Raw genomic sequence first — 21,895 nt, 5'->3', positions numbered from 1 at the left:
AGCAAATGCGCAACCTCTAGCTTTGGTTGAACCTAATGAAGCCACCCAAAGAGGCAATGCCTGTTGGAAAAAAACCCAAATATATTGTGAATAATGATTGTGAAGTTGGCTACAGTGCAGCAGCATTGAGGATTGTATCGGATAAAACCAATAAGTTGTCATGATGGCCTCAATGGCATTCAGCCACCAGAGCGAAGCCACGGTAGATGAATTGTGTGCTCCTTTTGGACATTTTATTTCGTCTGCAATCACTTCCATCCTGAGTAATTATCTCAAATACCCATTTGCTTTGGTGCCTCGAGGGGTGTACTGCATGGGAGGCGTGGTACAAATAATAATAAAAAACAATGAGTCGTGTGAAATAAGGTGCAGTGAAAAAAGTGTGAGATTCTGCCACCAAAATTGCCACACAATGCATTAAGAGTAATATGAATAACTTGAATCCCCTTGTCAGTTCACTGATGGATGAAGCCTTCCCGCATGTCATGTCGGCAATGGCGGTTGCTTTGACTTTACCCAAACATGATTGGCAATGCGGGTTTGGTATAGAAGGGGGTAGCCAAGATTGACTCGGATATCACCACTCTTGTGAGCCGTGGACAGGATAAATATTCAGTTCACCGCGTTTCTGGTGGTTGAGGGCACTGATCACTGCAATCCCCCTACTCCCCACCAATGTTATGAAGCCCACTGTGTGTGTGTTGAATGTTTAGTTAAAGTTTTGTTGCACTCGGGGTGACCATTACTAACGTTAAATATGTATTACAAGTTGGATGTACACACGTGTCTCGGAGTGTTCTTAACATTCCTCTACATTTCAATCAACACGCAAAACTGCATCAAAAGCGCACTCCATCTGTGTGCATTATGCAAAAACTTGTCCTAAGTTATTCAGAAATATGTTTCAGTTATGAGGAGCTTCTCCTCATCTATCGAATAAGTGACTTGCTTTGGATGGAAATTAATTTAAATATTCCTCCCTCAAAACGTTTTGCCTGTCCACGCCTGTTTACCCGGTGATGTTGAGAACATCGACAAACGCATCGGTGCAGCTGCCCTCAAACGTGGTGCTGCAGGCTGCCGGAAGGCGGGCAAACGTAACACGAGAGGTGAAGTCCTATTCGTGCCCATGTGCATGTCCTTCGGCGCAGGCCAAAATTGTGGGTAATTTATGAACACAAGGTGAGTTACGGTGTAAAAATAGCCGCGTTATGGTTACTAACGTGATGCAATAATGGCTGACTGATGAGGGAGTGCTGTTTTTGGCGCATATGCCGTGTGGTGATTTGTACACGGCTGTATTTTAGCCTCATTTTTGTGTTTTTATGGATAATACATCACTGAAAATTATTTATACTGAACACTTCCTAGCCATGGATAAGATAAATATAGTAATGCAAAAGTAAAAACAAATACTTTTGTGCATTTCAGTTTTCCCTCGCGCTACTTTGATGGTGTGTTATTCAGGGAAGATGATAATTACGAGGCAGAGATGCTGAGAAAAATAATATTGACTGGGTTGCGCCAGTCAAAAACAACTGTATGGAGAGTGATTAAATGACGTATGTAGTGGCGTCTTAAAAGAAACATCATGGGTTACAATAATAGTTGGGACAAAAGCTGAAAACTGCGTTTAGTCAAGTCATTGTGTCCACTCTCCCACAAACATTGGAGGGGTGGTTCTGTCCATTGGTTGACCAGAACCAATGGTGGAAATTCCACATTCCTATGCCAGGGGATCAGTCTGAAGATGTCAACCACTTGTGACTAAATGGGCAAAATGTTGATATTCACTTACAGGGATATTATAAACTGCATGCCTGTGATTGTTTCTTGGTTATAACATGAAGGTATATTAATACACATAAACACTGTCTGAGCTACATTTATTATCCCTCCCATCTCATTACACTGATTGAAATCACTTATTGGTAATTGCGATGTTAATGAGTTTGAATATCATAATGCATGCAGCTGTAGTATAGAAATTACCCCAGATGTAATAGCAATGGCATGGTTTTCGTAGGTGGCCAGGTGGTTTTGGGGTAACAGGAACCATGTGAAAGCCCTGAGCTGCTGCAATTTATTGAGTTGTGTGAAATGTATAGTTCAAAGGGTCTTATTGATGTATATGCTGCTACGGTGAATTATGGGGGATTAAAATAATTTTCTAATTTACTGACTGGCGTCTGCTTCGAAGGCACGAAGATTTTACCACCAAATGTATGTGATGAATTGTTGCGATTCAGGGGTTCTGTTTTAGATTCAAGGATCGATTGATTTTCTTTAACATTGTGGTGAATGGTAGGACCTCTCGTGGCTGCAAGGGAGACCCAGACCGATTCCATATAACACGTAAGAATGATACGCATAGATTGTTACAGATGTGCATTGAGGCATGAAATCAGAGGATCGATATTAACTTAATGAATCGATGCATTGGAACTCCCCAACCGTTTTACTCCGTAAAATCATTTAGATCCTTTGTTTAGATGCCCATGACCTGACACGGCATGGGGGAGGCCTTCATCCAGCAGTGGATTGAGAGAGGGTTGAAGGTGATTATGTATGAATGTTGAGCGTAAGATGTGTCACGTGAGATGTGTCACGTGAGATGTGTCACGGCGCTAGTTTCGTGTCGCCCGCAGTGCCTGGAGCGAGCCATGAAGTTTGCCTTCGAGGAGTTCCACCTTTGGTACCAGTTTGCTCTGTCACTGGCTGCTGCTGGCAAGGTGAGCACACGTCACCCACTCAGTGACTCATTCACTTACTCACGTCATCATCCCTCCTGTCACTCATTCACTTACTCATTCACTTACTCACGTCGTCATTCTCCCTGTCACTCATTCATTTACTCACATCGTCACCCTCCCATTCACTCATTCACTTACTCACGTTGTCATCCTCCCATTCAGTCATTCACTTACTCATTCACGTACTTAACTTTGTCCATGTCCATCTGACTGCTGTATCTTCGATGACCAAAATTCCCAACCCAAAAGATAATTTATCTTTTTTGTTGAACCCGTGCCTCAGCCTAGTCAGGAACTCTGTCCATATTCGGGTTTTTTTCCGTATCTTACGTTTTGTTTTATCTGACATGAATATTGGTATAAACAACAACAGCACCATTACATTTATAAAGCTCTTAACAGTCTCACTGCAATAGGTAGTAACTCTAAAACAAGATAAAATTAACAAATATGAATACACCTCATTGGTGATTAATTAAATGTGATGAAATCCCTATTGAACAGATGTCTTCAGGCATGATGATTTAAAAATTGGCAGTGCATCGGCGCAGATGCTACTGAGAGGTAAGGAGTTATAAACATTAGCAGCTGATGATGAAACGTTTCTCTATCCCGTGGTGTTAATAGTCAGTTATCTTGTAAATGGAGTAAAGTGAATGGAGTTGTTTACTCCATTCACATGACATTCAAAAATGGTAGTTCTTACTTGCTAAATATTTATATTTTTCTCAATCCATATCTGTAAGAGGGCCTCCTCCATGCTATGCGTGTCGTGGGAGTTTATTGACCATGTTTCACCGCAGTGGCCAGTGCAGATTGGTGAAGATGCCCAGCGTAGACGTGAGAGCGTTGAAGTGCGGTGTGAGGATGATGTTTTCTCCACTCCCCGCCGCTGCTGCCACCAAATGAACCTCATGGCGGGACACCGGAATCCCAAATAAACGGAAGTCAAACTCGTAATTTATTTTTGGCAACTCCGTCCCACCGCGCACATAAACGCCGCGACCCACCTGGCGCGGATCATTCTGTAGTCATGTCGTCCAAGCGCAGCGAGGACGAATGCGCAGAAGAGCTGAACAAGCGAATGCGCTCATTGCTCGGGTATGGGCAGGATCATAAGTCTTATCCAAAGCTGCTCAAACTGCCTACACAACTTAAGTCCTTTGTCATAACGTTATGCATAATACCAGGGGCGGTTTCTTCATTAGGGCGATTGGGCGACGCACCACCAATGTTATTCAACCACAGAGTCACGCTAGCCCTCACTGTGCCTCTGGATATAGTCCAATCAGCGTCATGCTACGTTCTGTGGAGTACCGCCTCTTTTTGGGCGATTTCCCTCCAGCTGAGAATCGCCCCGAGTGGCCCCATAGACTTACATTCAAAGATGTTTTTTTTCGAACGGGGGCGCTGCAATGCATTCTCTATGGCTTCCGGGAGGGCTCGCTCCAACGTGCTTACGTCATCATACGTGCTTACGTCATCATACGTAAGCACGTTTCATCCAACAATATAATTTGTCGCCACCTAGTGGAATCTTTAATAAAAGAAACTTGAGTGGTTTGTTTTAATAGTGAGTATAGAAACAAACAAGATGTATTGTAAGAGTCACTTTATTTTTCATTAATATTAAAGTGAAGTTGCCTTTACATGCTTAAGCTGTTAATTTATCCATTGCATGGGTGGACCTTATCCTTATCAATCATCCAGACATTTGCCCCGCCAGAGAGATTTTGCAGGAGCCGCCACTGCATAATACACAGTTAAACTGCTCTCTTATCTTAATTATTATTTGTGACCTACCAATGTCTGCAGGCAGGATCAATTGATGACGATCCTATTCCCTGTAGATAGTTAACAGATGAGATGCGTTTCACCATTAATTCATCCTGTTTGATGATACTTCTCTTGTCCGTATGCATCTGTGCGGATAGGTGTTTTTTTTGCGGTTAAGCCATAGTCCCCACATACCGCTCGTATCAGTGCGGATAAGAGGAGCGGCGACCCACTACTCTGTAGAGTAACATTGGTATAAACGCTTGTTACAATATGAACAACGCATTGAAAACGCGTACTATTTGATGTACTAAATTTTGATTTAAAGCTTTCATGACTGCAGGGATTCATATTCTTGGTTCTTTCGGTAAAGTCACGTAGACCGCCACTTTTTCAAATTTTCTTGCTGTGGATTTCACACCTGATGATGATTGCTTGTGTTGCAGTCGAAACGTCGTGAGAATTTTTATTGTTTTATATTTATATATTTTTATTATTTCCCTTCTATGTGACTTTACTGAAAGAACCAAGAATATTTGATGTACTCTTTACAGAGTGTGTTCACAAATCCACACTGAGAAACACGTTGATTGATAGAGGGGTGTATATTGTTTTTTCAATAGTGTATTTAAATAGAGGCACTGCAGGTAAGTAGTTTTCAGTTTTAAAGGCATAGTTTAACAAGACAACACTTGCCACCATCCTTCAAACCCATTGGTGAAAAAGAGCAAAGTTTTTGTTTACATTATCATATAATGTTTATGCGAGAGCCGGGGGCTTATGGGACCCCAGGGTCCCGCCTGCCGCTTTCTCGGTGTATTCTTCTTCTCCCGTGTGGCCGCAGTGGAAACCAACAGTTTTTGATACATGTCAGAGTTAAATGCTAAGTTTTTTCCCCCAATACAAGGAGGCAGTTGACTCTATGGGGTTGCAGTAATTCTGCCAGGATGTTGCATGGATGGCGCATTCGTCGATGATGCGTTTTATGGGTTGGACTCCACCGCAGTCGCAGTTCAGCGATTTTTTGATCTTCCATTTGTGGAAGGTGTACACGCAACTTCCACGTTGCGTCCCCCAGCGTGGTTTCGCAAAGAGAGAGGAGCCCGGTTCTTTCCACAGTCGGGTCTGGGATAAGGTTCGTATTGGTGACCATTTCCATAGCCGCCCACAATGTCGTTATTTCTGGCTGCTAGAGCGGAGGCACGCATCCAGATAGGTTTCCTGGATATCAGCCAATGGAGTGGGGCTTCTTGTTGTAGGCCTTGTTGGAGCAGGGAGAGACTTAGATGTCCATAATCTCGTGGTAGTCCCCGGTTATTGCGACATCACGTTGGATGTTGGCTGGGGCAATGTTCGCCATTGGACTTCAGCGCGGTGCTGCGCTGAATGGAGGTGTGGGGAAGGACAACAAACTAAACACAATAAAGCGGTTCTAAAGAAATGTGTTTGCAATGTAGATTTAAAAGTGACAGGTCCAGCGGCTTGGAAGGAAGAGCATTCCAGATGGCTGCAGAAGCGCATCTGAAAGCGCACGATGCAGTGACCGTCTTTGTTCGATGTGCGGTGTCGATTTTGTGGCATCGACGAGGTTTGTGTGAGAGATGGCACTCCACATTGTGTACTAATAGTAATTTATCGTTTCCTTTCCATCACCACCATCATCACACCAGCGTACGTTATTGCACCGCACATCACAGTGCATCATCACACATCGCTATCGTCGGACCACATGAGGCCGCCGGCGGCGGTGAGGTATTCTTCCGCAACATAGGCCCGGGTGAAAATGTTTAGCATGATAATGCGGACTCTTGAGTGCTCTCAAGTGTTATTTAATAATTTATTTACGTTGAAGACTGCGGCGGGCTCGTGCAACATCCGAGTTATTGACGTGCTTCTCCAGTGAAAATATGCACGCCCGCATCTTTGCAACAACAATCCCACGCTGTTGGCTGCATAAACATGTCAGTAAAAGTGTAACGAAGTATAATTCATCGACCGCAGGCTGTTTTCGAGGAAATGTCAACATTTAAGTCTATCACAGTTTTTTTCCTTCTTCTTCCTGCGTCCTTCCCCAGCGCAAATGCGGATGAATTATTTAACAGCCAAATGCATGCCTAGCTCTGACCGTTTGGGTGGGACATGCGGCTGTGTTTTTATTTGTGTCGGCAGTGCCTCGTGCATTCTGGCCATGGTGCCGTTTAACCTAATGCACTTGCACCTTGTCTTACAAAAAGAGGTGCGTGTGTGCACGCGCGTGCTTGCTCGCGCACACACACGCGCCCACATGCCTGCCCACCCACCCACCCGCCTGCACGCCTGTCCACCCACCCACCCGCCTGCCTGCCCATCCACCCGCCCGCCTGCCCATCCACCCACCCATCCGCCTGCACGCCTGTCCACCCGCCTGCCTGCGCACCCGCCTGCCCGCCAGTGCGCCAGCGCGCGCGTGCGCACACATCCGGAGAGGCAATTATGCGCGGCGTCTCGCCTGTGCGGGACTGATTGGCGCTGTACCCATGCCTCTCCCATTGGCCAAATTTTCCGCTCTCCGAGCTCACCATGTGACCAGTCCTGTGAGGCCACAGCTGCACTGCAGTAACTCTCCCTGCTCTGGCGGCAGCTGATGCGTCTCCCACGCCCTCCCTCTCGCTGTGATGCCCCCCCCCCACCCGCCATCTGAAAGCCGCATCTCCCGCCCCGGCTCTCCCTGTGACACCAGCTTTCACAATTCCACCCAATTTTCACCCTGCGTCTCTCGCCGTTCACACTCCCTTGTACCCCAAGCCTCTCATTCGCGTTACCACCCTCAAATTGGCTGCTGTTTTGTATCTACTTGTAAGCGTCGTGTCCTGGGATGTGTGTCCTGGGAAGTCCTTGTTTGATTTTCAACAGCAACATTGAATTCCATGTGGTTGTTCTATTTTTGCAACGAGTAATTTTAAACCTGCGTATAGCATGTGTGTACCTATTGCCATCGATAATGGTGCAAAGCGTAAGCATTTGTACCCGCTTGGAAATGTTTTTTTGTCATACAGAAACATCACGTGTTTAAGGGCATTTGATAAACCCGCCCCTTCAGTGTAGAGAATTCCCTACATTCTCAGCGCAGGACAAATTTACTGAACAGCCGCATAAACCATCCACTGCCCCCCACCGCCACGGCAACCGCAGGGAGGCTGTGACGGAGCATACTGTCGCTGCCTTAAGAGTTCCCCGGGCCCTCTTGCCACCGCGCATTAGCGTCAGCACATGGTGAGCGCATGCCGCTGTAGGATTAGCGGCTCCTGTGGTGTTCTCGTGCCTGGCCTTTTGGAGACGCATGTACAACCGAGTCGCAGCGAGTGCAATGAAACGACATTTCCGCTCCGCCCTTCCGTTTGCGTGTGCGCGTATTTAAATAGACGAATAAATAAAGCAACCGCAGGACGTTCGAGATTAAATGATGCGCCATAATTGCAAGCGGAGATCGGAGTAGAGGCCTTTGGTTTGACAGCTCCATTGGGTCACGAGCATTTTGATTAGTTCACACCGCCTCTTTGGACGCCAGATTCGTGTCTAAGCTCGACTTGTGGCTTTGATCGTTTACTTCAAACCGACCTCGTTTCATGAATGGTAGCACTTCACGTTTATAAAATGCTTTGCTATTGACTCATGAAGATTTTATTTTGGTTAATAATTCATGTTTTATTTCGGGCAGCTTGAAGGTTGAGCAAAAATTTCCACTCTGCATGGGTGGTGACTTTTGTGTTGCCAGCCCCTTGCCATGTCCTTTCCGTAAGCGCCCGGTAAGTTCGTGCGCTCACTCCGAAGCTGTATTGTAATTAGCCCACGTAAACGCGCGGCCGTGAATCGTGCTGAATGAAAAATAGGAACTGCATTCTGAAGGCGGAACATTCCAGAAAAATACAATGGGCTCAACGCAGGGCACGAACCAATTAATTAAAAGCTGTTGAGTAGCTGTTTCGCAGACAGCTAATGTTCGTTCTTAAATTAAAGTGCGCTCACCAACAACGAGACGGCGCTATAGATAGAACTAAGCGTGGTCACGGAGGTTTTTATTTGCCCAACATGTGTTTAACAAAACAGTTTAAACCACAAAAAAATTCACCCTCCATACTTGGGCGTCCTCGCTGTGTGAGGAACGCTCGACTAAACTGTGCACGTGTTATGCAACTCTGTCGATTCAGTACACGGCATGAGTCACGGGAAGAGAAATGTGCTGGCCGTGTAAGGTCTTGTCATTTATTCACGATGACGACGTAGATGATAATATTAATAACAGTAATGACGAAACGAGAAGCATTGATTTATTAAAATTCTCGTCTGTTGATCACAGTGCATGATAAATGAGCCCCAAAATGCATTATTCACTGTCTGTAGAATAAATCGGAACTGCTGTGGCTTAATGGTTCGCACACTGGACATGCAATCCAGAGGTCACCGGTTAGATTCCATATTCGGCCCTCCAGTTGATACAATGGCAATGTTTCTGTCCACCCAGCGGAATAAATGGGTCGGCTGCAATCAGTGGACCAGCGGGTCACGTGTGATGGACTAAATTGTGGGTTCTCCCACCCCTCCCAAGTTCTCTGGCCAACGTGGTAGAGTGCCACACAGCCACTAGTGGAGGCCTCTTCTGCCAGCACTGACATGAACAAGGAATTGCAGGGCAGCATCTTTGCCTTTTATAGAATTGCCAACGTCAGCGTAGATAAAGTGACTTGGTCTGATCCAGGGATCATGTCGAGGTTGGTGGATCAGAACTGATTATTGTGTTTTGTTTGTTTTTCTTACCCCACTCCTCCGATGAGCATGGTTGGCTACGTACAGTGCATAATAAGTTCAATGTACATACATGTCAAGATAGAGTACAATTGACATTTATATAGCATCCAACTGCAGATGCATTTCAAGACTGAGATCGTTGTGTAAGTGAGATGCCTGCCTCTAGTGTTACTAGGTTAGCATAAGCAAGCATGTTTTTGATGTATTTGTAGAGTGGGAATTTTACTTTGGCTCTCTGGGGACTCTGGTTCCCCACCACATGAAAAAAAAAATTCTCAAAAAGGCAATGGTCGAACATCAAAAGCAGGGTCTATGAACATTTACGTTGTAAACAGATGAACTGATATTGTTATTAAGTTATAATTAATGACAAGAACAGTTTACAGCCCTTGATCAAACCACTGCTCGATGAAGGCCTCCCTTTGCCATATTGTTTTTGTTGTGGCGTTTTGACGATACTTCACCACGCGAGTCAGTGCGGGTGGTTGCCAGGGCTGGTTTAGAATATCATTCTTCGCTGATGTTAGTCGTGGCCAGTAATCGAACTCGGTTAATCGCATTCGCCACTTTGTGCACAGGACCACCTTACCACCCCTGCCATTAAGTAAATCACAAAACTACAACATCTAAACAGGCCCTGTGGCGGCAATTTAACGATTGGTTCTACACCAACAGCGCTCTTTCCCCCCCGCCACATTAAAAATCTGCTATCAATGTGAATAACTTACGTAGGAGGAATTAATGGAACAAAATTACGAGGGAATTAATGATCTAGTGACCAAAACCTTGGCTCACGCTTTGCGTTCGATCGGTCTGCATGCAGGTGCAGGGCTTTTGTGCGAGCAAGCTGTTGCGTAATTTTCAGTACCCCCCCCCCACCAACCCCGCCCCTCCCCTCCCCCCCTTGAAAGTTACACATATTGTCATAAAGTCTCTGAAAATGATTACTGTCTGGAATTTAATTAATCTCGGGGTTTAATGGCTGCTCGAAAAAATGTAAGCTGCTTAATGGCATACGATGGGTGGGTGGTGGTGTGGGCGCAGGAGAGGATGTTGCAGGTGGTGGGGGGTTGGGGCAGTGCAGGAAAGTTGTACGATAATCCTCATTGTATTGGCAGGCGCTTTGAAGGATCCTTGGGCAGTCTGGCAATACATTAAGGGATTGTGCTGTGAGTGGTCTTTGCACGCCAGCCTGCTCAGTGGCCGTATTACACGTGAGCTGCACTTTAAGCACTGCTGGCTGATGCCCCCTGGCCCCCACCTGTGTCACGTGGTGGCTCGCTGATGCCCCCTGGCCCCCACCTGTGTGCAGTGGCAGTTGGCTGATGCCCCCTGGCCCCCACCTGTGTGAAGTGGCAGTTGGCTGATGCCCCCTGGCCCCCACCTGTGTCACGTGGCAGCTCGCTGATGCCCCCTGGCCCCCACCTGTGTCACGCGGCGGCTTGCTGATGCCCCCTGGCCCCCATCTGTGTGAAGTGGCAGTTGGCTGATGCCCCCTGGCCCCCACCTGTGTGCAGTGGCAGTTGGCTGATGCCCCCTGGCCCCCACCTGTGTCACGTGGCGGCTCGCTGATGCCCCCTGGCCCCCACCTGTGTGCAGTGGCAGTTGGCTGATGCCCCCTGGCCCCCACCTGTGTCACGTGGCGGCTCGCTGATGCCCCCTGGCCCCCACCTGTGTGCAGTGGCAGTTGGCTGATGCCCCCTGGCCCCCACCTGTGTCACGTGGCGGCTCGCTGATGCCCCCTGACCCCCACCTGTGTGCAGTGGCAGTTGGCTGATGCCCCCTGGCCCCCACCTGTGTCACGTGGCGACTCGCTGATGCCACCTGGCCCCCCTGTGTGACCTGGTGGCTCGCAAGGTTGCCAATCGCTTCATTGTCGTTAGGGCGGTGACTTTCACTGCTGCGTTCGCCTTGCGACGTAGGCCGGGATCCTTGCCGCGGGTGCCCGTTAATGAGAGCGGCTTTGTGTCTACGATCCATTACCCGTGCTGCTCCTGAGCGTGCGTTTGGTGTCTTTGGTTCTGTTGTTATTGTTGTCATTCCTCTTATTACTTCTGTCACGTGTGGATTGTTGTCACGCCACATTATGCATTGCCCAAGTAAATAACGTGAATGTAATTTGAGTCATTGACAGACGAAATTGAAAAAAAGCTGGAAAGTACACAAAGGATCACTGAGAGGTGCATGCTTACGCCGAGAGAAAGACGAACGCGTGGATCATCGGACAGGTGTAGAGACATCGTATTGACTCAATATAAAAATAGGTGGGCTTGAGCAGGACGTGACTGATCGGAGTGGACTATGGATGAATGAGGCTGCTGATGGAATGGTAGCCAAAGGAGAGAACACGCCCAAGAGGGCATGCCCATTGCAGAGTTGGAACAATCTCATCACCATGTTTGTGGTGAACGTCCTCTTGGGGGCTTTCCCTTCTTTGGCTGTTACTCAGCAGCTGTTCTGAGTGCTGTGTCCGGCCGAAGCCCACTTATGTTTATTCGCAGTCAGAAATGTCTTTCACCTGCGTATGTTCGTAATTGATTCCCACGTAATTTCAATGAAAGGTAAATAATACATTCACAAATGGGCAAGAATCGATGTACATATGAGGAGTGCAGAAATCTATTTAACCGCTGCATCGTTACGAGCCTGCCTTTAATCGCACGGTCACGCATTACATAAACCGCAGCGCCACGTGTTGCATTATGCATCGCCGCGGGTGTGTGCTGTGGGCTCGCACGCTGACCCAGTGCAGGCTGCACAGGCAGATGTGCTTCCTCGCATTCTCTTCATGCGTAGCTGCAAGCTGGTCATAGCGCGATGCTGGACATTGTTACAGGTGGCACGAGCTGGTCATAGCGCGATGCTGGACATTGTTACAGGTGGCACGAGCTGGTCATAGCGTGACGCTGGACATCGCTGCAGGCAGCTGCTGGAGTTGAACTTGAAGCACCGCGTTGTTGCTATGCGAGCTCACGTGCTCAAATTCTGGAGGAGGGGATTTGCACACCGTATCTCTCCGCTTCGAGCGCTTTGTCTCGCGAGAAGTAGGCGCATGCAAGCATGCCGCGTGCGAGCCCTCGCTCTGGTGAAGCCCTGTGCAGTCGAGCGGCTGTGGACAATCCCTGACCCGACTGCAAGAGAGGCATCACCAGCCTGTGATGTACATACAGAACTGTGCCTTGCATTGTGCAGTTTAATAACGATAACAGTGATCACGGTTTGTTTTTCGATCGAGCACCATTCACGCCAGGGCATATCGGAGGGCTTTACATCACACGTTGTCTCAATACATTTTAAAGGACACCCCCCCAGTGGCTTATATGTCCTTGTGAGCGCAAGGTTACCTCGTACCTGGCCTGAAAACGGGCATTTGACAGCCAGCAGGGGGAGATGATGAGTGCTCTGTGTGTGATCCCAATTGAGTAGCTTTGAGAAATTCACAGCCTTTTGTCCGCTGCTGGACAAAGTTCACCTACGTCCCATATTGGCGATGGAGGTCGTTCGACTTGTACTTCACCACACTGGTCAGTGCCGATTGATGAAAGAAGGGGCCGAGGACTTCTTCATTTATCACTCGCCACTGATGTTAGCCAGAGCCGAGAATCGAACGTATCCGGCTATCATCAGAATTATATAATAACAATACATTTTAATTTTTGTAATCATATATTTCTACCAGGCCGTTTTTTTTTCAATCAAGCTGCACTGTCAGTGAGCCCATGCCTTGTTATATATATTAAAAAATATATTATTCGTGAAGTGGATATATATAGATTCTGAGTCGTTTTATTTTTAGTAGGCACGTGATGATTCACCCTCTCCTGGGATTCAATGAATTATCACGATTTCGGGTCACAATCTGATTCAAGAATGTTTTTTTTTATTGGTATCGTTTATTGTTACTTCATTGCCACCGCTCGAGTCTGCGTTGCACCGGTACTTAACGTGTCTGCACTGTTTGTCTGGGTCTTGTCTCACTGGTTCTGTTCTCTCGTTACATCTAATTGGTATCGTCTAGTCTTTTCTGCGTCTATTTCCAACCAATATTCTCGAGAGGATAATTGAATGCAAGTTTTAGAAATTGAAAGCGATCGTTCCTACACACACAGTTCTGTGCAGGTATCCTTAAGGCAATGATCAGTCTTTATTTGAAGCTTTCGTGACTGCAGGAATTTTTATTGTTATTTATTTTTCTATCTCTGTGACTTTACCCAAAGATTCAAAGATCCGATCAATGATCAGTGTTCATAGAATAACTATTACAAGTCTCTACATTCCAGTTTTAAAGTATACATCTGTATGCATACACACATATATTAGCTAGGAGCGGTGGTGCAGTGGTGAGTGCAACACCCCCCTCAACCTCTCCCACACTACAAACCCAGCTGCCAGAGTTTGATTCCCGGACACTGTCAACCTTTTCCCATTCCGAGACGTCTGCAAGTTGCAGGGTGGATGTCCCGTTCACCGCTGAATTTCGGAGCGCGCAAGCGGTTATCGTTAATTTTATTTAGAGGCATACCGCCGTCGTTTTTAAAGAAATCACACTCACCACAGAGAACTGTAGCGACACGACCGCACTCGGATGATAGCTGACGCCAAACTGTGCCGCACCCCCTCCTGCATGGCCTTGTGGGAGACTCGGTACATCTTCTGACCTCAAGACATACCGATATAGTTATTTTTTTCGTTTTTCCTTCTGTTCACTGCTGAATCCGATGACGTACGTGTACGTCATCGGAATGGGAAAGGGATAATATTAGTGACGAGTGATATCGGAACCAGTCCATCCCCACCTAATCCCGCCCCCTCTTCACCATCGCACATTGACCTGCATAGTGAAGTATGGTCAAACAACTACCCCGTGCCCGACATGACTAGATGTCCTTCATCCAACAGCATGTTGACAAATGGTTGAAATTGAACAGATATTTACATTATGAAATGGGGCATGTGAACTTGCGCATTTCCACTACTGAAAAACAAGCCATCCTTCCAAAGATGGCCAAGAGGTCTCTAATCCCTTCGGCTTTCACTTCCAATTGCCTGAGCACTGAAGGGTTCACTTGGTGTCTATGACAGAGTTCGCATCATGGCAAACATTAGTCTCAGGCAGGCTATTAGCAGGAGGACATGCAGCCACCAGAGTCCGGCTTTTGATTTATGACAGTATTACAGACCCGGTGGACTTTTATTGTTCAATAACTTCCCAGCAGTGAAAGAATCTGATGGTCCACTAGGTGGTAGGTAGGTGGGGGGGGGGGATATAAAAAATTCCCACATGTCTGGCATGGAGCTGTTCACCTGGGCATGGTTAAGTGTTACAAGCGTTTAAATAATGTCATCAGCATGTGCATTACATCATGTTTAAAGAGCGAGTAAAATTCTTGTGCGGGAGTAATTTGTGTCTGGGAGGCGATTTTTTTTGTTTATTTTGTTTTCTTTTTTTGCTGGCAGTTACAACAGTTTGTTGGGGAGGTTGTGCTGGCTTTTAGCAGTGCTCATATCCTCACTGCCGCAGGCTCTGTAGGATGGACATGTGCGTTTGTGTAGCTCGTGGTATCCGAATCTCTCAATTAGGACTTTCGGATGTCGGGAAAATGCCTGAGGGTCACCGCAGGGACATAACAGTGGTCTGTTTGCACAGCCCAAGTTTCATCCCTGGGGGCGCAGTTTGAAGAGTTACTGAGCTAATGTTGAGAGTTTAGCAAAGGGCAATTATAAGAATAAAGTAACAAAAATAAGAAAAGTAGTATAAACCAGTTGAATTTTACGTTCCAATCGTTTGCTCACTCATCGTATCGTCATCAAGCAAGTTTTTCTACAGTTGTAAGATAATACGGGGAAGTTTTAATGTTGTAATTGCGATAATAGGCGACCTGTTTGTGTGCGTGACTTGTAAGCTTGGAAGAGACTTGCAATTAAATCTTGACTTAAAGTTTTCGTGACTGCAGGAATTCATATTCTTCATTTTATTTTAACCTATCTACGTGACTTTACCGAAAGACCCGAAGAAGACTTGCAATTGTTCACTGTTGGTGGAACAATGCATCGAGGCATCGATTAATATTGATTCACAAGTTTCATGATGCATGCATACCTATGTTTGCTATTCGCATGTTCATTTACAAGGGTTCATGTCTTGAGACATTGTGAAAGGTGCCTAAGACATGGACATTATTATTATATTATTGCTGCAGCAACCTCCCCTGCTACTCTTGTGTTGCATTTTATACATGTGTATACTTACAGCCCTTTTTGTCATTTCACTGCTGGATGAGGGCCTACCCACACCGTGAGGATCTTGGGGTTTATTTCGCCACGCTTTACCGCGCTGGTCAATCTGACGGTTGGTGAAAGTGAGGAGCTTAGATTAGCACGGTCGGCTATGTACGGTGCGAAATAAGTTCAGCGTACATACTTACATGGTACAAAGTTCGATGTTATTGCACTGCTGTTTGCTGCCCCACCACGGAGCCACACAGCGTATATATTTGTGTACATGGGAGTAGTCAGCTGTTTTTTTTCCTGGATTTTCAGTTTGCACATAGTCACATAGTCACGTTAAGATGTTTTCTTGTTCATGTTTTTGTTTTTTGTTTGTTGCGGTTGCACCCGATTCAAGAGCCGAATGGCTCACAGGGCTATACCTAATAAATAAACTTGAAACTTGAAATCATATTCTCCAGATTGTAAGATACTCCGGAAAGTAAGACGCATCCCAAAATTCTGCTCGGCATCAATACAAGTTTTTCAAATCTGGTCACACATACACAAACAGACCAAAGACAAATATCCCCCTTATTGGGGCAAGTGTTGTTAGCAAGCACCTACCACATCACGTGCCACCCATTTGCTACCGATATGCTTCCGTTTGCTGTAGACTACACAGGGGGAAAAGTGCGTCTTACAATTTGCACAATACGGAATTTGTTGTAGCTGCTTTGACCTAATGATTCCCCAACACAGCAGTGACTGCAGTGCCCCCAAAGCTGTGTGTGTATGGCATGGGTGGGCGGTGGAGGAGTGCGGGGGGTGCGAGACAGCGGGCGGGTGACCCTGTGCGTGTTCTGCGTGTTCTAGTCTGCCCGGGCGGTGAAGGTGCTCAAGGAATGCATGAAGCTGTCGCCGGAGGAGCCCAGCATCCCGCTGATGGCTGCAAAGCTGTGCATGGGCCCTCTGCACTGGGTAAGTCGCGCAGGTGTCCGCGCGCCCCCCCCCCCCCCCCCCCCAATCTTCCTGCGTCATTTACGTGGTGCCACGCCGCGAGGGATTCATTAATGCGGCGACCAGGTGGGGCCCGGTGGCTTGGGGTTCACGGACACACTGCGCCGGCGTCGCTGAGAATCCTGGGTTTTAATCATGGGCAGCTGCCCATTATTAAGTTGGGTTCTCAAGTGTCGTCTGTGAGTTGATGGCCTCAGCCCGGTCAGCAGTCACTGCACACGAAAGCAATGTTTGAATTAGTTTCGTCACTTGATTTTTGGAGAAAAAAATTCAGGGGCCAAATGAAAAAATAATGTTTGTTTGACAGCTGTGAAACAAAACATATCGATATCGAGACAAGTCGGAGAGTGAAGTGCCCCTGGTGTGTGCATAAGAGATCACTTGAAGGGATCTCAGACGTAGTTCTGTGATGCATCATTCTGACGGTTGCTCACTATCCAGAGGTGATGTCACTCTTGAAAATGACGCTGCTGGTGTCTTGGGTTCTCATCTCGTTGAACAAATAATCTCGATTTGATGAATGGATACTTCATTGGAACCTCATTTGCCAGTAAAAAATATGATAATTGATTTATTACCCTTTTATCTGGCAACAAAACTGACACCTTTTGCGCCTTTTGGCGTCATCTGGTCCAACACCATGTGAGACTAGGCTCTAAGTAAAGCTCTCTCGGGTGTGGACCAATCAACTTCAAGGACAGTGCACATTATCAAAGTTATGTTTTTTGTTTGCATTATGACTGCAGGTATTGTGATCTATGCAAACATGACTCCTTGTAAAAAAGGTGTCAGTTTTGTTGCCAAATGAATGGATACTTCTTTATCACATGACTTGACACCAATGGTAAAATTGAATAAACTTGTAAAACAAGTCACAGTTATTTCCTGCTCAAATGACCTTTAAGGGGGGTGGTGCTTACGCCCAGTTAACAGCTCTGAGCCGGTGGTGGAAATTCCTAATTCCTATAACGAACAACCACTGTCAACCTCGGACCAGGATTTGAACTCGCAATCCTTCCAATTGCGGGCCGCTCGCTCTCCTGCTGAACCACCCAGCCAGATAAAAAATAAAATTGGAGGACAAAAAACGAAAACCATCTGAATTGATCCAACAGCATTGCACGGCCACTTCTCCACAGTGTCCATTTAGAGGCCACTGACAAATCGAGCAATAGGTGCCGTGTCAATTGTGCCCTACTCATTGTGGCCATGGTTTATGCCATTGCAAGAATGGTTCAGTCAAATCCTGTTGAGTTTGAGTTCATTTAATTTGTTGTGTGTATGGTCCCGTTTAGCCAGTCGCCCGGCAATTTTACAAGGGAGATCTGTGGTGCCGTGAGCACAGGAGCAACAAAAACAGGAGAGAAAAAACATCGACGTTACAGAGAACGAGTACGCGGCCCTTAAGGAATATTGCACAACTTGCAAACGAGGGAGCGGTTGTGTCAGCAGAGCTGGAGTTTACAGCTTCAACAGCACTCCCGAGTGCGAAATGTTTCATAAAGGTCATGTTCTTCAGGGAATATGCAAATCGTGTTACATTTTGGACCTCATTAAAGAAATATATATTAACCTACAGTCATGTCCAGCACTAGAATGCCAATGTTACGCAAGTGATTCTGTGATGCCCGCTGGCCATGCTACGTAATTTGCCGTGGCGTCTACTGGCATAGATGTCCTCATTTGAAGACTCCCTTGAATTCAAAATGCATTTGGGTTTTCATGCCTTGCGCGTGTTAGTGGGCACACGTGGTCCGTTGTAAATGGATACAGGGTAACACTCCTTCATGGTGAGTCGGGAGCCTTTTCTCTCTCGCATGGTTTGCACACCAGCGATCCACAGAGGTCGCCGGTTCAATGTGAACTCCTGGCGTGGCAGCGAAAACAGTGGATGGGTTTCTTAAATCTCTGCCCACCCAGCAGTATAAATGGGTAGACTACAGACAGTCGATCGGCAGATCGCGTGTGGTGGGGTAAAGTGTGGTTACGCCCACCTCTTGCAAGGTGTTTGTCTGGTCATCGTTGGAAGAGTTGGGCAGAATTACGCTTGAGAGAGGGGCTGCCTTGAACTTGCTCGAGTGGAGGAACTTTCACCAGCAGGATCTTGAGCAGGCCACTGCAAGGCTGCACCTTTGCCTCTTACCTTTGAGATGAGTGGACGTGCGTCGTATTTGCATGGCAAGCACGACCGTCGTGCGGTCCGGTTGATGGAAAATAAAAAGCAATAAAAAACGCTCATGTTTTATAATGTACACTTGCATAACGGTTGTAAATAATTAACAAATTGGTTATAGTGGAAAGTGTGCTAATTTACTGCATGTGTTGCAGCCACATTTTATTTGTCAAAGAATAAGAGCCACTTCACGGTCAGTGGAGTCCCTCTTAAATTTTTACTGTCATTGCTTAAAATATACATACAGCGTGGCTATAAGAGGATTCAGCAACTGGTTTTACTTTGCGACCGATTGTGAACAGAGTTCCATGTTTTTATCCTATCACTGCGTAAAGAGGCATGCACGTATCTTATCTTCATGTTGCCTTTAAGGCTTAATACTGAACGTCAAGCCACACAGTTTGGCAACTGTGGGCCTAAACAGATTTTTGCAGCTGTGAGACCCAGGATAATTTTTGCAAGTCAGGACTTCATCTTGGTCTATTGAGTTCTCATCTGGTTATGCGAAATAAACGAGACCCAACCGAATTTTACCTGTCATTATTCAAGTAGCCCAGAAAACAAGAAATGTTTAATAAATACACCATGTCGTAACACACCCAGCGAGGTATGGAGTGGTGGTGTTGTGATGTCGGTGTGTAAGATACATCAAAGGTCGGTTTTTGTACCATCTGCCTGTTTGCCAAGCACTTTGTTTATTTTGACCATAAAAATACCAATAATAGAGTTTTCCATGTCCACCATTCTCCCTCTTTTATTTAAAATTTTTATAGGACGGATATTTATTTACTGTTCTAAAACTAGAATGTTTGAAATGTGACTTTAGCGCTTCCTGTGTGTTTTGATTTTTATTTTCCTCATTTTGTGGTTATTGGGGTTTTTCCAGTACGTTCACCGCTCTTTTATGAGGTTCATCTGGCAGCATTCTCTCTCGGAGGCGACAATGACTTTGTATCAGGGTAATGAGCGAACTTGTCCAGAGTCACCATTGGAGCCTCATTTGCCAGTAAAAAATATGATAATTGTTTTTTTTACCCTTCTATTTGACAACAAAATTAAGGAAAGCTGTCTCGGGTGTGGACCAATCAACTTCAAGGACAGTGCACATTATCAGAGTTATGTTTTTTGTTTGCATTATGACTGCAGGTATTGTGGTCTATGTAAACATGACTCCTTGTAAAAAAGGTGTCAGTTTTGTTGCCAGATAGAAGGGTAAAAAATCAATTATCTTGTCCTGAGTCCTTACAGTCTTCAGGCCGTGAGGAGAGACCGCGTCTGTGTGCTCCCAGTTTGGATGGCCCTGACTGCACCACCAGCGCTAGTTTGTTTTCAAGACGTTCTGTAATTGGAAGTAAATGTTGTTATTTTTTTTCCAGCGGGTTTCTGACCCTTACCGCACTCGCTGCATACTTCTTGATTCCATGGGTAATTTGTAGCATTAAACTTTAATCACATATTGTTTCAATATAGCGACGGGGCACCTTTAGAAGACAGTTAATTAAATAAGATTGGTGTCTTATCTGGAGTGATTGTGCTTTGAGTTTTGTTTGTGGATTTTTTTCTTCTAGGAAACTGTTTTTTCTCCCACATTTACCAGTGATCAAAAATAAATTTGCCTAAATATCCCATCTAGGGTTCTCTTGAAGAAAAGAAAAAACCCAAGGCAACAATTCCTTGAGCTAGAATGAGAGGCGATCATTTAGGATATTTTGGTTTATAAATACATTTTCAATGTACGAGGCCTGTAGTAAGGATACACTCTGCTTTAACGATTGAAAGCAATTATTTACATTAACAATGTTTTGCAACAGTCATTATCATGTTTGATAAATCTGTTGTTTATGATGAATGCAAATTACATGCTAATGAAGCAAAGAGACTGGACAAACGAGCCCGAACAAACGGTAAAAAACACTACTAGCGACATGGAAAACACGAGGACAAAAAATCTAATTTATGAATCCACGGATGACCCAGAATGGTGACAATCGCTGGAGCGAGAGGCAGGGGCAATCATTCCTTACCTGATAGGAAACGTATACAAAATGTTTTTGCATACGGATAGATTCTCGTTTATTTGTGCAACATTTATGGAAAATTGTCGCCTTTTAAGCATCGTCCATTATTGATTTCCTTTAAAATGTTAGTGCTCAAAAGTCACATTTATATATCCGTCATGCAAGCACGAGGTATCACGGCACTAGTTTCATAAATTTAACCCCCGGCTAAAACCCTCATTGTCTTGTTGTTCGGCTAAATTTCACACACAGTGTGCTTTGTTTTTTCCGCTCCGTAACGGTAAGCCTGCTGGATTGATCGCAGACCATGTTGCAAGATGTTTATCTCTGTCACGCCCGTGACGGGCTTATAAAATAGGACCTTACTCTCTTGTGCTGCGGAAGCATTACATTTATTTTGGCCCGACCGGGTCGACACCAGATCACGCTCGGTGACATGAGATGCAGAAGTACGATTATTTATGACGACGCACGTTACGCGTCCCGTTCTTGACCAGGAGGCCTTCTCCCTCTCTCTGGAACGAGACCACCTGCTCGTTCTCTGGGAACAGGTTGCTCCCACCGCCCCCCCTCCAACCCCCAGGTCCAACCTGCACCCCCCCTCCCCCCCATCGTTATGACGGAAGTTGTGTGCCTGCCTGTCCACGCGCTCTCCAGCAGAGACCGATGGTGAAGCACGTCTCTTGTGTGGCAACGCGAGAGGGCAATTTTGTTGAATCAAGCAAAGGATCACGTGCAAAAGGTTCACCCGTGAGGCGGTATAAGAAGTAGGTTGCCAGTTACCTTTCTATGCTGAGGCTAGAGAACATGATGCCGGTAATCATCACCTGCAACTACGGCAGCTTAGTACGACATTGGCTTGGAGTGACAGAGTTCTGTACAGCCAATCAAAGTAGCCTGCTGAAAAGTGTGCTATATTGACGAATGATTGGTTTTCAGAGCACACAACCTCTGGTGGTCATGTGACCTCTTTGATCTGATTGGACGTTGCCTATCCCCGTTGCCCTCTAGAGGGAGTAGGGGTCATATTGGTCCACATTTGAACAAATATTATTTATTTTATTCTTTCAGCTGAAAAAAAAAATGGCACGACAACCATTTAAGGCAACGGTCGCCCTTCCATTGCTATACATATCATGGCCTTCGGGAGCCAGGTTCACAAT

At 45.9% G+C, this 21,895-nt stretch overlaps 1 protein-coding gene across 4 annotated transcripts in view; it reads left to right on the top strand.

The window, feature by feature from the left end:
* Window positions 1-21,895, top strand: part of LOC133342380 (tetratricopeptide repeat protein 7B-like) — a 122,749-nt gene that overhangs the window by 26,018 nt on the left and 74,836 nt on the right. For all 4 annotated transcript variants that reach the window (XM_061551509.1, XM_061551507.1, XM_061551508.1 and 1 more), the window contains 2 exons: window positions 2,649-2,732; window positions 16,398-16,502. In XM_061551509.1, coding sequence (XP_061407493.1) covers window positions 2,649-2,732; window positions 16,398-16,502 — 189 coding nt within the window. The remainder of the gene's footprint in view (window positions 1-2,648; window positions 2,733-16,397; window positions 16,503-21,895) is intronic.

Source organism: Lethenteron reissneri, chromosome 14 (genome assembly GCF_015708825.2).
Source record: "Lethenteron reissneri isolate LAM-NWPU_2019-01 chromosome 14, ASM1570882v1, whole genome shotgun sequence".
In the NCBI taxonomy this organism is placed as follows: Eukaryota; Metazoa; Chordata; class Hyperoartia; order Petromyzontiformes; family Petromyzontidae; genus Lethenteron; species Lethenteron reissneri.
Note: the sequence above shows the minus strand (reverse complement) of the source record. Positions and strands in the feature narration are given on the sequence as shown.